Here is an 18,867-nt window from a genome sequence, read left to right as displayed (position 1 = left end):
AAAATTTAAGCCAGCCATGTGGAAAAATTAGGCCCCAATAAGTTTTATCACCAAACATATGTTAAAAAACGATTAAACATGCCAGCAAACGTTTTAAAACACATTCTTATAAGAGTATGTATGTCTATTAATAAGCCTGATCCAGTCGCTATCACTGCATTTAAGGCTTTACTTACATTACTTCGGTATCAGCAGTATTTTCTTAGTCAATTCCATTCCTTAGAAAAATATATTACTGCACATACCTTAGCATATATCTCTATCAATCAGCCTGGTACCAGTCGCTTTCACTGCATTTAAAGGCTGTACTTACATTACTTCGGTATCAGCAGTATTTTCTTAGTCAATTCCATTCCTTAGAAAAATATTTTACTGCACATACCTTATTTGCAGGAAAACCTGCACGCCATTCCCCCTCTGAAGTACCTTACTCCTCAGAATGTGTGAGAACAGCAACTGGATCTTAGTTACGTCTGCTAAGATCATAGAAAAAACGCAGGCAGATTCTTCTTCCAAATACTGCCTGAGATAAACAGCACACTCCGGTGCCATTTAAAAATAACAAACTTTTGATTGAAGAAATAAACTAAGTATAAAAAACCACAGACTCTCACGACCTCCTATCTATGTTGAGACTTGCAAGAGAATGACTGGTAATGGCAGTTAGGGGAGGAGCTATATAGCAGCTTTGCTGTGGGTGGACTCTTGCAGCTTCCTGTTGGGAAGGAGAATATATCCCATAAGTAATGGATGATCCGTGGACTGGATACACTTAACAAGAGAAAACAGCTTTGCAGACAGTTAAAGGCTAGGGGATGGGTTTGAAACAATCTCTGAGAGCCAGTCAATCAATGCACTATTTTGCAGCGCTACTGCATATTTCACTGTTCACTTAAAACAGCACTTTGCTCTGGATGAACTTTGATCAGGAAAACACAGACAGTGCAGCCAGAGCACAGCTCTGTTTGAAGAGAGCAGCCTAATGTGGAGCAGCGCTGAAAAGTTAAAATCGCTAACAGCTCCTGCATGTATCTTGTTCTTTCTGCAGACATGCTGCATTTTCTGCGATGACATCTCACATCACTGTATGTTCTGCCTTGGGGGTTGTACAGTACGATAAGCAAAGTACCTCACGATGTATATATATGTTGTACAGTACAATAAGCAAAGTACCACACGATGTATATATATGTTGTACAGTACGATAAGCAAAGTACCACACGATGTGTATATATGTTGTACGGTACGATAAGCAAAGTACCTCACGATGTATATATATATATGTTGTACAGTACAATAAGCAAAGTACCACACGATGTATATATATATATATTTTGTACAGTACGATAAGCAAAGTACCACACAATGTATATATATGTTGTACGGTACGATAAGAAAAGCACCACACGATGTATATATATGTTGTATAGTACGATAAGCAAAGTACCTCACAATGTATATTTATGTTGTACAATATGATAAGCAAAGTACCTCACGATGTATATATATGTTGTACATTACGATAAGCAAAGTACCACAGAATGTGTATATATGTTGTACAGTACGATAAGCAAAGTACCACACAATGTATATATATGTTGAACAGTACGATAAGCAAAGTACCTCACAATGTATATATATGTTGTACAGTACGATAAGCAAAGTACCACACGATGTGTATATATGTTGTACGGTACGATAAGCAAAGTACCTCACAATGTATATACAGTTCCAGGATAATCACTGTTAGGTGCGCTCCTCCTGAGCGTTCGATGAGAAAGGATGACCCGGCACACAGGAGAGTGGGCGGGGGACACACCCCCTAAATGAATCCAAGCGATAGGCTGCAAACTTCAGGCGTGTCTGCCACACACGCCACAGGCAAAGCCGAGTACACTGATCCAAGGAGAGAAGTTGCGCTCAAGCTTGAAATATTCTTGAAGAAAGAAAGGCACTCCAGGCACGTAGTAAAAAGTAAAAACAACTTTTATTCCAAAAAAGACTTAAAAGAAGGACAAAATAGTGTTGTCCAGCAGAGAGCCAGCAGTGACTCCAACAATCAGGTTGATGAGCTGATCCTCACGCAGACATGTTTCGTGCGTTTGCGCACTTGATCACTGCTTACCTGAGGATCAGCTCACTCACCTATTTATGACTAAGCTAATTACCAGAAATTTACATACTTGAAACCTGATTGAATACCTATATCCACAAGACGGGCTACTTTAATTATAATACCAGTAGCTAAGAATAAACATAAAAAGAGAGTACAAAGGGATAATATTAGAAATACATGACAGGAAATAATCTGACCATTAATTTTAAGACTTGCTATATATAATGTAAACTAAATTTCCTGAAATTGCCAAACTAATAAACTATTAGGATACCGACTATTACAATTGAATGGATCCAAACACATTTTTCATGTAGATTTAGACTTAATATATGTGTTGGTTATGTAACAAAAAAGAAGATCACAATGCCAAAGAGAAATATAGGAGTCATGCCATTACTGTGACATATAAGTTATTTGATCAGACTTTAGATAGACATATATTAGATAAATACATCTAGGTCACGTCTAATATTTAGCCCTTCTGGTTCACTAGTCTGTAATTTAAACATCCAATAAATTTCCTTTTTATTGAGTAATGACTCTCTATTTCCACCTCTTCTCCACTTGGTAATATGGTCAATACCCTGTATTCTTAACGATGATACATCTGAGTTGTGAATTAGTTTAAAGTGTCTTGATATGGGGGTATCACTATCTTCATCCTCAACTGACCTAAGATGTTGCAGAAATCTGTCTTTGAGGGATCTCTTGGTTTTTCCTGTATATTGGATATTACAAATATCACATGTGAGAAGATAGACTACGTGTGTAGTTGCACAGTTAATGAAGTATCTGATGTCATACTCTATGTTAGTTGTGCTTGAAACAAATTTATCACCCTCATATATAAAGTTACAAGTTTTGCAGATGTGTCGTCTGCACTTAAAGCATCCCTGTCTTTGTTTAAGCCAGCATCTATTTATCTTGGGTTTGATATCAGAGGGGGATAAATGATTAGATAAAGTTTTAGCTCTTTTAGGAATGAAGTCACATCCAGACTTTAAAATCTCTCTGATGGTAGGGTCTGAATACAGAATAGGAAGAGAGTCTTTAATGATTGTACATATTTTGTTATATTCTACACTAAAGGTAGTTATGAATTTAATCTTATTATTTTCATTCTTTTTAGTCTTTGACTTGTTGTGTTTATATTGAAGCAACTCAGTTCTTGGGATTTGATCGACACTTGCTTTAGCTTTTAATAATAGGCCCTCATGATAACCTCGCTGTTTGAATCTTTGAGTGGCTTCACTGGCCTGCTTGTGATATTCTTTTTCACTGGTGCAGTTCCTTTTAATGCGAATATATTCCCCTTTGGGTATGCCTCTTAACACATGCCTGGGATGACATGATTCAAATTTTAACAGTGTGTTACCTGCAGTTTCCTTTCTGTACATTTTAGTCTGGATAGTAGATCCAGTCTCACCGCCTTGAACAGTGAGATCCAAGAAGTTCACACTTTCATTGCTGTGAGTACCTGTGAACTCTATACCTAGTTGATTACAGTTGAGGTAATTGCAAAAGCTATCCGCCTCAGTTGTGTCACATTCTAAGATGAAAAACAGATCGTCTATGTAGCGACAATACTGGATAATCGCTCCCTTGAATGGATTACTATCTCCAAAGACGTGGGACAGCTCCCACCAACCCATGAATAGGTTGGCATAGGAGGGGGCAAATTTAGCCCCCATAGCAGTCCCACGTCTCTGGAGATAATAATCAGTCTGAAACATGAAAAAGTTGTGGGTAAGCAAGTATTCAATTGCATTCAGCAAGAAAACCTTAGTTGCTTCTTCAAAGTTACATGATGAATTAATAAAAAATTCGATAGCCATAAGGCCCCTTGAATGCTCAATAGACGTGTAAAGAGATGTCACATCAACAACCATTAACCTATAGTTTGGTTTCCATTCAATGTTAGCAATTTTTTTAATAAAAGAAGTGGTGTCTTGTATATAGCTAGGAAGTTGACATACTAGAGGTTGTAAGAAAGTGTCAACAAGTTCAGAGAGTGCTTCGTTCAGGGACCCTATGCCGGCAATAATGGGTCTGCCTGGAGGAGATAAAGAATTTTTATGTAATTTGGGGAAATGATGGAAAATGGGAGTTACTGGATTAGATATTAACAATTTTTCTTCCACAGATTGAGTAATAATGTTATTACTACGGGCATATTTAATAATAATCCCAATTTCCCTCTGAAACTTGTTAGTAGGATTTTGTGTCAATTTTAGGTAAACATCTTTTTGACTTAGCTGCCTCTTGGCCTCTGCAATATAGTCAGTTCTGTTAAGAACGACCACATTGCCGCCCTTGTCAGATGGCCTAATTACAATGTTGTCATTCTGTGTAAGCTCCCTGAGAGCTGATTTCTCTTTATATGTTAGATTGTTACATTTTCTATTACCTTTATCTGTCACTTGTTTATCTAGATCACGTAATTTGATCTCTACCGTTTTTTGAAAAATATCAATCACTTTTGAACGTGTCTTAAAAGGATAGAATGTGCTTTTGTTTTTAATATGTTTTAAAGATATGTCCCTCTCTTGTAAATTATCATCTTTAGTGTCCTCTCCTTCTTGTAAGAGTTGATCTAAATCTCTCAAGGTGTTAATTTCAGAAAAGTTAAGATCAGATATAGAACCTACATTGTAAATTGCTGCATCATACTCTTTAGTTAAATCAGGTTCACTTTCTGCATTCCCATCCTTCCTGTAAAAATGCTTTTGTAATGTGATTTTTCTGGCAAATCTGTTAACGTCTAAGATGGTTTCAAAAACATTGAAGTGATTGGAAGGCACAAAGTTGAGACCTTTAGACAACAAATCTATTTGTGCAGTGGTTAAATTTACAGAGGATAAATTAACAACATTTTTGTCATTTATGCATATTTCTTCCTCTCCTTCTGAGACCTGGTTGTATATACAGATCTCATTTTTTTCTTCTTCTGTATTTCCCTTGGCTCTTTTGCCGCCTCCTCGACAGCCTCTGTGTGTTGTTTTTTTCTTACTTCCTGTGTGGCCAATTCCTGTCCGTTTTTTGACTGAGTAGAATTCTCGCTATAATATTGGACATCAATTTCTTGGAAGACTGCTGCTGCCGCTTCTTCTACTTCATTGACATCACCGTCAGAGGAGTCACATTCATATTCAGTATCAGAGAATGTGACACTCTTCCCCTTTTTATTTCCTTTACCATTCATTTGTTTGTTCTTATTTTTGTTATTTCTTTTATATCCCTTTCTTAGTGTATCTTCTTGTGTCCATCTATACACTTGATTAGAGTCATAGTCCCTTTTGTCACGTGTCATCTTTCTAGATTTGAATTGCCAGAGTTCCCTTTTAAACGTATTCATTTTTAGTTCAAATTGTTTGTCATATTTCTTAAAATCTGGGTCATGTTGATATTTCTTTAGTAATATCTGTGTATCCTTAATCTCTGTAATTAAAGCTGATCTTTGTTTTTCTTTATATGTCACCAGTAGCTCAATTAGGGCAAAAGAACATGAATCCAAAATGGAATTCCATTTTTCTATGAAATCAGGATCAATGTATATATATGTTGTACACCCAGAGGCAGAACTTTTTTTCACTTTCTGCGCTGAGATTTTTTTCGTGAAATTTTCTGCAGGTCATTTTTAAATCAAATTTAATTTTAAATTAGGCAGTTACACTAAAGCACCAGTTTAATTGCAACATATTAGTTAAATGGAGAATAAAGCAATATTTAAAGTTTTATAATATAGTGCAGTAGTTGAAAATGTCATTGTAAATTAGCTGCAGACATAGTCTAACATAGAAGTAGTAATTAAAAGGGTGCATTGCTCATACAAACATCTTACATTCAGAAAAAAACAGCTTTGCAGACAGTTAAAGGCTAGGGGATGGGTTTGAAACAATCTCTGAGAGCCAGTCAATCAATGCACTATTTTGCAGCGCTACTGCATATTTCACTGTTCACTTAAAACAGCACTTTGCTCTGGATGAACTTTGATCAGGAAAACACAGACAGTGCAGCCAGAGCACAGCTCTGTTTGAAGAGAGCAGCCTAATGTGGAGCAGCGCTGAAAAGTTAAAATCGCTAACAGCTCCTGCATGTATCTTGTTCTTTCTGCAGACATGCTGCATTTTCTGCGATGACATCTCACATCACTGTATGTTCTGCCTTGGGGGTTGTACAGTACGATAAGCAAAGTACCTCACGATGTATATATATGTTGTACAGTACAATAAGCAAAGTACCACACGATGTATATATATGTTGTACAGTACGATAAGCAAAGTACCACACGATGTGTATATATGTTGTACGGTACGATAAGCAAAGTACCTCACGATGTATATATATATATGTTGTACAGTACAATAAGCAAAGTACCACACGATGTATATATATATATATGTTGTACAGTACGATAAGCAAAGTACCACACAATGTATATATATGTTGTACGGTACGATAAGAAAAGCACCACACGATGTATATATATGTTGTATAGTACGATAAGCAAAGTACCTCACAATGTATATTTATGTTGTACAATATGATAAGCAAAGTACCTCACGATGTATATATATGTTGTACATTACGATAAGCAAAGTACCACAGAATGTGTATATATGTTGTACAGTACGATAAGCAAAGTACCACACGATGTGTATATATGTTGTACAGTACGATAAGCAAAGTACCACACAATGTATATATATGTTGTACATTACGATAAGCAAAGTACCTCACGATGCGTATATATGTTGTACAGTACGATAAGCAAAGTACCACACAATGTGTATATATGTTGTAAAGTACGATAAGCAAAGTACCTCACGATGTGTATATATGTTGTACAGTACGATAAGCAAAGTACCACACAATGTATATATATGTTGTACTGTACGATAAGCAAAGTACCACACAATGTGTATATATGTTGTACAGTACGATAAGCAAAGTACCACACAATGTGTATATATGTTGTACAGTACGATAAGCAAAGTACCACACGATGTATATATATGTTGTACAGTACGATAAGCAAAGTACCTCACAATGTATATATATATATGTTGTACAGTACGATAAGCAAAGTACCACACAATGTATATATATGTTGTACAGTACGAAAAGAAAAGTACCTCACGATGTATATATATGTTGTACAGTACGATAAGCAAAGTACCACACGATGTATATATATGTTGTACAGTACGATAAGCAAAGTACCTCATAATGTATATATATGTTGTACAGTACGATAAGCAAAGTACCACACGATGTATATATATGTTGTACAGTACGATAAGCAAAGTACCACACGATGTATATATATGTTGTACAGTACGATAAGCAAAGTACCACACGATGTATATATATGTTGTACAGTACGATAAGCAAAGTACCTCACGATGTGTATATATATGTTGTGCAGTACGATAAGCAAAGTACCACACGATGTATATATATGTTGTACAGTATGATAAGCAAAGTACCACACAATGTATATATATGTTGTACAGTATGATAAGCAAAGTACCTCACAATGTATATATATGTTGAACAGTACGATAAGCAAAGTACCACACGATGTATATATATGTTGTACAGTACGATAAGCAAAGTACCACACTATGTATATATATATATATATATATGTTGTACGGTACAATAAGCAAAGTACCACACGATGTATATATATGTTGTACAGTACGATAAGCAAAGTACCTCACGATGTATATATATGTTGTACAGTACGATAAGCAAAGTACCTCACAATGTATATATATGTTGTACAGTACGATAAGCAAAGTACCACACAATGTATATATATGTTGTACAGTACGATAAGCAAAGTACCACACGATGTATATATATGTTGTACGGTACGATAAGCAAAGTAAACTCAATGTATATATATGTTGTACAGTACGATAAGCAAAGTACCACACGATGTATATATATGTTGTACAGTACGATAAGCAAAGTACCACACGATGTATATATATGTTGTACGGTATGATAAGCAAAGTACCACACAATGTATATATATATATATATTGTACAGTACGATAAGCAAAGTACCACACGATGTATATATATGTTGTACAGTACGATAAGCAAAGTACCTCACGATGTGTATATATATATGTTGTACAGTACGATAAGCAAAGTACCACAGGATGTATATATATGTTGTACAGTACGATAAGCAAAGTACCTCACGATGTATATATATGTTGTACAGTACGATAAGCAAAGTACCTCACGATGTATATATATGTTGTACAGTACGATAAGCAAAGTACCACACAATGTATATATATGTTGTACGGTACGATAAGCAAAGTGCCTCACGATGTATATATATGTTGTACAGTACGATAAGCAAAGTACCACACAATGTATATATATGTTGTACGGTACGATAAGCAAAGTACCTCACGATGTATATATATGTTGTACAGTACAATAAGCAAAGTACCACACGATGTATATATATGTTGTACAGTACGATAAGCAAAGTACCACACAATGTATATATATGTTGTACGGTACGATAAGCAAAGTACCACACGATGTGTATATATGTTGTACAGTACGATAAGCAAAGTACCACACGACGCATATATATGTTGCATTGGGTGAAGGGGGTAAATATTCATATGATTTTATTACATTTGTGTTTTACATCATTAATAATGATTTCCATATGTAAAACTAGTCATAAAAACTAGTTTTTTATTTTTGTAACATTTTAGCCCATGAAATCACTGCAATAACCTATTGCTGTGATCACATGACAAGGAACCACTATTACTGGTTCATTATGTTTCTATACGCCCCCTGCCCAAAAATATAAAACAATAATAAGTGCTTGACAAATCTGTTTAAAAATTAGGAGCTAGTAAGAATATTTAGGAGCAAGACATATGTTTTAGGAGCCAGACAGTTGGATTTGTATATAGATATATGGAGAATAACCCAAAAAGTTAGGAGCCAGGGGTAAAATTCTAGGAGCCAGTGGCTCCCAGACTCCTGAGTTTGTTGAGCCCATAATTTATATTTTTTTCCAAGGAGTGATCATCTCCCCCTATATTTATTTAGATTGTGTATGCCCCTTACCCTTCATACCCACTGTGCCATAGTGTAGGGGTCTCCCTCCTCCTTTATATTTATTTGGCCACATAGGCCTGATCTCTAATGATCCCTTCCTCTCCCTCCCTCACGCATTTCTGTAGTGTAGGGCCCCTCCTTGTACCTTCCATTCCCACCCCCTTCCCAAGCTGTGCCACCCACCTGCCTCCCACAATGATCGTTACAGACGGTGACACACAGTGCCACTGTCTGTAACAATCAGGCATTTGCCTTCATATGGAACCGGAGCATCAATCGTACTCCGGTTCCATATGAAGGCAAATGCCTGGGGCTCAGGAGATCCAGCTCTTGGCTGTAACTTAAAGGGACATTAAACCACAACATTTTCTTTCATGATTCAGATAGAAAATACATTTTTAAACAACATTCCTATTTACTTCTATTATCTAATTTGCTTCATTCTTTAGATATCTTTTGTTAAAGAAATAGCAATACACATAGGTGAGCCAATCACATGAGGCATCTAAGTGCAGCCACCAATCAGAAGCTACTGAGCCTATCTAGATATGCTTTTCAGGAAAGAATATCAAGAGAATGAAGCAAAATAGATAATAGAAGTAAATTAGAAAGTTGTTTAAAATGGTATTCTACATCTGAGTCATGAAAGAAAAAAATTGGGTTTAATGTCCCTTTAACAGCCGAAACTGCTGGAGCTTCCTGTAGCTCCAATGAATATATATGTTGTGCGGTACGATAAGCAAAGTACCTCACGATGTGTATATATGTTGTACAGTACAATAAGCAAAGTACCACACGATATATATATATGTTGTACAGTACGATAAGCAAAGTACCACACAATGTATATATATGTTGTACGGTACGATAAGCAAAGTACCTCACGATGTATATATATGTTGTACAGTACGATAAGCAAAGTACCACACGATGTATATATATGTTGTACAGTACTATAAGCAAAGTACCTCACAATGTATATATATGTTGTACAGTACAATAAGCAAAGTACCTCACGATGTATATATATGTTGTACAGTACAATAAGCAAAGTACCACACGATGTATATATATGTTGTACAGTACGATAAGCAAAGTACCACACGATGTATATATATGTTGTGCAGTACGATAAGCAAAGTACCACACGATGTATATATATGTTGTACAGTACAATAAGCAAAGTACCACACAATGTATATATATGTTGTACAGTATGATAAGCAAAGTACCACACAATGTATATATATGTTGTACAGTACGATAAGCAAAGTACCACACAATGTATATATATGTTGTACAGTACGATAAGCAAAGTACCACACAATGTATATATATGTTGTACAGTACGATAAGCAAAGTACCACACGATGTGTATATATGTTGTACGGTACGATAAGCAAAGTACCTCACAATGTATATATATGTTGTACAGTACGATAAGCAAAGTACCACACGATGTGTATATATGTTGTACGGTACGATAAGCAAAGTACCTCACAATGTATATATATGTTGTACAGTACGATAAGCAAAGTACCACACAATGTATATATATGTTGAACAGTACGATAAGCAAAGTACCTCACAATGTATATATATGTTGTACAGTACGATAAGCAAAGTACCACACGATGTGTATATATGTTGTACGGTACGATAAGCAAAGTACCTCACAATGTATATATATGTTGTACACCCAGAGGCAGAACTTTTTTTCACTTTCTGCGCTGAGATTTTTTTCGTGAAATTTTCTGCAGGTCATTTTTAAATCAAATTTAATTTTAAATTAGGCAGTTACACTAAAGCACCAGTTTAATTGCAACATATTAGTTAAATGGAGAATAAAGCAATATTTAAAGTTTTATAATATAGTGCAGTAGTTGAAAATGTCATTGTAAATTAGCTGCAGACATAGTCTAACATAGAAGTAGTAATTAAAAGGGTGCATTGCTCATACAAACATCTTACATTCAGAAAAAAACAGCTTTGCAGACAGTTAAAGGCTAGGGGATGGGTTTGAAACAATCTCTGAGAGCCAGTCAATCAATGCACTATTTTGCAGCGCTACTGCATATTTCACTGTTCACTTAAAACAGCACTTTGCTCTGGATGAACTTTGATCAGGAAAACACAGACAGTGCAGCCAGAGCACAGCTCTGTTTGAAGAGAGCAGCCTAATGTGGAGCAGCGCTGAAAAGTTAAAATCGCTAACAGCTCCTGCATGTATCTTGTTCTTTCTGCAGACATGCTGCATTTTCTGCGATGACATCTCACATCACTGTATGTTCTGCCTTGGGGGTTGTACAGTACGATAAGCAAAGTACCTCACGATGTATATATATGTTGTACAGTACAATAAGCAAAGTACCACACGATGTATATATATGTTGTACAGTACGATAAGCAAAGTACCACACGATGTGTATATATGTTGTACGGTACGATAAGCAAAGTACCTCACGATGTATATATATATATGTTGTACAGTACAATAAGCAAAGTACCACACGATGTATATATATATATATGTTGTACAGTACGATAAGCAAAGTACCACACAATGTATATATATGTTGTACGGTACGATAAGAAAAGCACCACACGATGTATATATATGTTGTATAGTACGATAAGCAAAGTACCTCACAATGTATATTTATGTTGTACAATATGATAAGCAAAGTACCTCACGATGTATATATATGTTGTACATTACGATAAGCAAAGTACCACAGAATGTGTATATATGTTGTACAGTACGATAAGCAAAGTACCACACGATGTGTATATATGTTGTACAGTACGATAAGCAAAGTACCACACAATGTATATATATGTTGTACATTACGATAAGCAAAGTACCTCACGATGCGTATATATGTTGTACAGTACGATAAGCAAAGTACCACACAATGTGTATATATGTTGTACAGTACGATAAGCAAAGTACCTCACGATGTGTATATATGTTGTACAGTACGATAAGCAAAGTACCACACAATGTATATATATGTTGTACTGTACGATAAGCAAAGTACCACACAATGTGTATATATGTTGTACAGTACGATAAGCAAAGTACCACACAATGTGTATATATGTTGTACAGTACGATAAGCAAAGTACCACACGATGTATATATATGTTGTACAGTACGATAAGCAAAGTACCTCACAATGTATATATATATGTTGTACAGTACGATAAGCAAAGTACCACACAATGTATATATATGTTGTACAGTACGAAAAGAAAAGTACCTCACGATGTATATATATGTTGTACAGTACGATAAGCAAAGTACCACACGATGTATATATATGTTGTACAGTACGATAAGCAAAGTACCTCATAATGTATATATATGTTGTACAGTACGATAAGCAAAGTACCACACGATGTATATATATGTTGTACAGTACGATAAGCAAAGTACCACACGATGTATATATATGTTGTACAGTACGATAAGCAAAGTACCACACGATGTATATATATGTTGTACAGTACGATAAGCAAAGTACCTCACGATGTGTATATATATGTTGTGCAGTACGATAAGCAAAGTACCACACGATGTATATATATGTTGTACAGTATGATAAGCAAAGTACCACACAATGTATATATATGTTGTACAGTATGATAAGCAAAGTACCTCACAATGTATATATATGTTGAACAGTACGATAAGCAAAGTACCACACAATGTATATATATGTTGTACAGTACGATAAGCAAAGTACCACACTATGTATATATATATATATATGTTGTACGGTACAATAAGCAAAGTACCACACGATGTATATATATGTTGTACAGTACGATAAGCAAAGTACCTCACGATGTATATATATGTTGTACAGTACGATAAGCAAAGTACCTCACAATGTATATATATGTTGTACAGTACGATAAGCAAAGTACCACACAATGTATATATATGTTGTACAGTACGATAAGCAAAGTACCACACGATGTATATATATGTTGTACGGTACGATAAGCAAAGTAAACTCAATGTATATATATGTTGTACAGTACGATAAGCAAAGTACCACACAATGTATATATATGTTGTACAGTACGATAAGCAAAGTACCACACGATGTATATATATGTTGTACGGTATGATAAGCAAAGTACCACACAATGTATATATATATATATTGTACAGTACGATAAGCAAAGTACCACACGATGTATATATATGTTGTACAGTACGATAAGCAAAGTACCTCACGATGTGTATATATATATGTTGTACAGTACGATAAGCAAAGTACCACAGGATGTATATATATGTTGTACAGTACGATAAGCAAAGTACCTCACGATGTATATATATGTTGTACAGTACGATAAGCAAAGTACCTCACGATGTATATATATGTTGTACAGTACGATAAGCAAAGTACCACACAATGTATATATATGTTGTACGGTACGATAAGCAAAGTGCCTCACGATGTATATATATGTTGTACAGTACGATAAGCAAAGTACCACACAATGTATATATATGTTGTACGGTACGATAAGCAAAGTACCTCACGATGTATATATATGTTGTACAGTACAATAAGCAAAGTACCACACGATGTATATATATGTTGTACAGTACGATAAGAAAAGTACCACACAATGTATATATATATATATATGTTGTACGGTACGATAAGCAAAGTACCACACGATGTGTATATATGTTGTACAGTACGATAAGCAAAGTACCACACGACGCATATATATGTTGCATTGGGTGAAGGGGGTAAATATTCATATGATTTTATTACATTTGTGTTTTACATCATTAATAATGATTTCCATATGTAAAACTAGTCATAAAAAGGCATTTTATCCGTTTAGGTATAATTAAGGAACCTGAAAACGTAAGTCCATTAACGACCTCTTACGACAAACTAAACGTAATAATGTAAACTCAGCGCAATTTATAATTTCTCAGCTATCTTTGGCTTGATCTGTGTCAATATTTAGTGAGTACAAAACTAAAACATTGCAGAATGGTGTTAACTTGCAGTCACTGTAATCACTATTGGCCAGCAGAAAAGTATTAACATCAGCAATAGTAACCTGTAAGTATTAGAGGATGAAAAGGTTTTCATTAGATTGTCTCTTTACGGCAACATAATCAGATACTCCTATAGCAAACAGTACCCAGAATTACTAAATATTGTACTGAGCTCAAAAACAGAATACGCAGCAAGGGACTGACACCATAAGGCAGGAGAGGTCCTGACCTGCAGAGCTTACACTCTATACATAACATAGCACAGTGACCCTCTCCTCACATACTCACACAGACTTATCATACAGGGATAATATAGATCTCACAGTGACAATAAGCAGTGACGGACACCATAAGACATGAGAGACCCTGACCTGCAGAGCTTACACTCTATACATACATAACATAGCACAGTGACCCTCTCCTCACATACTCACACAGACTTATCATACAGGGATAATATAGATCTCATAGTGACAATAACAGTGACTGACACCATAAGGCAGGAGAGGCTCTGACCTGCAGAGCTTACACTCTATACATAATATAGCACAGTGACCCTCTCCTCACATACTCACACAGACTTATCATACAGGGATAATATAGATCTCACAGTTACAATAAGCAGTGACTGACACCATAAGGCAGGAGAGGCCCTGACCTGCAGAGCTTACACTCTATACATACATAACATAGCACAGTAACCCTCTCCTCACACACTCACACAGACTTATCATACAGGGATAATATAGATCTCACAGTGACAATAAGCAGTGACTGACACCATAAGGCAGGAGAGACCCTGACCTGCAGAGCTTACACTCTATACAAACATAACATAGCACAGTGACTCTCTCCTCACATACTCACACAGACTTATCATACAGGGATAATATAGATCTCACAGTGACAATAAGCAGTGACTGACACCATAAGGCAGGAGAGGCCCTGACCTGCAGAGCTTACACTCTATACATAACACAGCACAGTGACCCTCTCCTCACATACTCACACAGACTTATCATACAGGGATAATATAGATCTCACAGTGACAATAAGCAGCAAGTGACTGACACCATAAGGCAGGAGAGGTCCTGACCTGCAGAGCTTACACTCTATACATAACATAGCACAGTGACCCTCTCCTCACATACTCACACAGACTTATCATACAGGGATAATATAGATCTCACAGTGACAATAAGCAGTGACTGACACCATAAGGCAGGAGAGGCCCTGACCTGCAGAGCTTACACTCTATACATAACATAGCACAGTGACCCTCTCCTCATATACTCACACAGACTTATCATACAGGCATAATATAGATCTCACAGTGACAATAAGCAGTGACTGACACCATAAGGCAGGAGAGGCCCTGACCTGCAGAGCTTACACTCTATACATAACATAGCACAGTGACCCTCTCCTCACATACTCACACAGACTTATCATACAGGGATAATATAGATCTCACAGTGACAATAAGCAGTGACTGACACCATAAGGCAGGAGAGGCCCTGACCTGCAGAGCTTACACTCTATACATAACATAGCACAGTGACCCTCTCCTCACATACTCACACAGACTTATCATACAGGGATACTATAGATCTCACAGTGACAATAAGCAGCAAGTGACTGACACCATAAGGCAGGAGAGACCCTGATCTGCAGAGCTTACACTCTATACATAACATAGCACAGTGACCCTCTCCTCACATACTCACACAGACTTATCATACAGGGATAATATAGATCTCACAGTGACAATAAGCAGCAGTGACTGACACCATAAGGCAGGAGAGGCCCTGACCTGCAGAGCTTACACTCTATACATAACATAGCACAGTGACCCTCTCCTCACATACTCACACAGACTTATCATACAGGGATACTATAGATCTCACAGTGACAATAAGCAGCAAGTGACTGACACCATAAGGCAGGAGAGACCCTGACCTGCAGAGCTTACACTCTATACATACATAACATAGCACAGTGACCCTCTCCTCACATACTCACACAGACTTATCATACAGGGATAATATAGATCTCACAGTGACAATAAGCAGTGACTGACACCATAAGGCAGGAGAGGTCCTGACCTGCAGAGCTTGCACTCTATACATAACATAGCACAGTGACCCTCTCCTCATGTACTCACACAGACTTATCATACAGGGATAATATAGATCTCACAGTGACAATAAGCAGTGACTGACACCATAAGGCAGGAGAGGCCCTGACCTGCAGAGCTTACACTCTATACATAACATAGCACAGTGACCCTCTCCTCACATACTCACACAGACTTATCATACAGGGATAATATAGATCTCACAGTGACAATAAGCAGTGACTGACACCATAAGGCAGGAGAGGTCCTGACCTGCAGAGCTTGCACTCTATACATAACACAGCACAGTGACCCTCTCCTCATGTACTCACCACAGTAAGCCCCAGATAACCCCAGAATGAGTAGTAGGAGGAGGTGACACATGATCTTTCTGCAGATATTTATATGATAAAGTCAGCAACAAGACTCCATGCTCAGAAGCTGCAGATAGACAGTCACAAGTCAGAAAAAAACTGAATTCCTTGCACTTTACACAGAGGGTGGAGCTGATCTGTGCTGATTGGATAGTGTTTTAGCCTCTAGCCAATAAAAACATTTACAAGAGGCAGGTCACTAGATACCAGGCAGAAAACAGTAGAAAAGTTTGCACTTTTCAAAAGCCAAGAGTGAGAGAAACCACCATGTTATTTTATACCCTTTATATATCTCTGTATGTTTGTATATACAAACCTACTTTATATATCTCTATATGTTTGTATATACAAACCTACTTTATATATCTCTATATGTTTGTATATACAAACCTACTTTATATATCTCTATGTTTGTATATATATATATACAAACCTACTTTATATATCTCTATATGTTTGTATATACAAACCTACTTTATATATCTCTATATGTTTGTATATACAAACCTACTTTATATATCTCTATGTTTGTATATATATATATACAAACCTACTTTATATATCTCTATATGTTTGTATATACAAACCTACTTTATATATCTCTATACGTTTGTATATACAAACCTACTTTATATATCTCTATATGTTTGTATATACAAACCTACTTTATATATCTCTATATGTTTGTATATACAAACCTACTTTATATATCTCTATGTTTGTATATATATATACAAACCTACTTTATATATCTCTATATGTTTGTATATACAAACCTACTTTATATATCTCTATACGTTTGTATATACAAACCTACTTTATATATCTCTATATGTTTGTATATACAAACCTACTTTATATATCTCTATATGTTTGTATATACAAACCTACTTTATATATATCTATATGTTTGTATATACAAACCTACTTTATATATATCTATATGTTTGTATATACAAACCTACTTTATACATCTCTATGTTTGTATATACAAACCTACTTAATATATCTCTATATGTTTCTATATACAAACCTACTTTATATATCTCTATATGTTTGTGTATACAAACCTACTTTATATATCTCTATATGTTTGTATATACAAACCTACTTTATATATATCTATATGTTTGTATATACAAACCTACTTAATATATCTCTATATGTTTGTATATACAAACCTACTTAATATATCTCTATATGTTTGTATATACAAACCTACTTTATATATCTCTATATGTTTGTCTATACAAACCTACTTTATATATCTCTATATGTTTGTATATACAAACCTACTTTATATATCTCTATATGTTTGTATATACAAACCTACTTTATATATCTCTATATGTTTGTATATACAAACCTACTTTATATATCTCTATATGTTTGTATATACAAACCTACTTTATATATCTCTATACGTTTGTCTATACAAACCTACTTTATATATCTCTATATGTTTGTATACACAAACCTACTTTATATATCTCTATATGTTTGTATATACAAACCTACTTTATATATATCTATATGTTTGTATATACAAACCTACTTTATATATCTCTATATGTTTGTATATACAAACCTACTGTATATATCTCTATATGTTTGTATATACAAACCTACTTTATATATCTCTATATGTTTGTATATACAAACCTACTTTATATATCTCTATATGTTTGTATATACAAACCTACTTTATATATCTCTATATGTTTGTATAGACAAACCTACTTTATATAACTCTATATGTTTGTATAGACAAACCTACTTTATATATCTCTATATGTTTGTATATACAAACCTACTTTATATATCTCTATATGTTTGTATATACAAACCTACTTTATATATCTCTATATGTTTGTATATACAAACCTACTTTATATATCTCTATATGTTTGTCTATACAAACCTACTTTATATATCTCTATATGTTTGTCTATACAAACCTACTTTATATATCTCTATATGTTTGTATATACAAACCTACTTTATATATCTCTATGTTTGTATATATATATATACAAACCTACTTTATATATCTCTATATGTTTGTATATACAAACCTACTTTATATATCTCTATATGTTTGTATATACAA

The 18,867-nt window shown here is 35.2% G+C and overlaps 1 protein-coding gene across 3 annotated transcripts in view; it reads right to left on the bottom strand.

Moving 5' to 3' along the window:
- Positions 1-18,867, bottom strand: part of LOC128667049 (H-2 class I histocompatibility antigen, Q9 alpha chain) — a 614,967-nt gene that overhangs the window by 290,926 nt on the left and 305,174 nt on the right. For 2 of the 3 annotated variants that reach the window (XM_053721926.1, XM_053721929.1), the window contains exon 1: positions 16,716-16,851. The exons of the other annotated variant lie outside the window; for it this stretch is intronic. In XM_053721926.1, the coding sequence (XP_053577901.1) occupies positions 16,716-16,767 (52 nt within the window). In that variant the 5' untranslated portion in view covers positions 16,768-16,851. Of the gene's footprint in view, positions 1-16,715; positions 16,852-18,867 lie in introns of those variants that run through there. 3 annotated transcript variants of the gene reach the window in all.

This window comes from Bombina bombina, chromosome 7 (genome assembly GCF_027579735.1).
Source record: "Bombina bombina isolate aBomBom1 chromosome 7, aBomBom1.pri, whole genome shotgun sequence".
Classification (NCBI taxonomy): Eukaryota; Metazoa; Chordata; class Amphibia; order Anura; family Bombinatoridae; genus Bombina; species Bombina bombina.
Note: the sequence above shows the minus strand (reverse complement) of the source record. Positions and strands in the feature narration are given on the sequence as shown.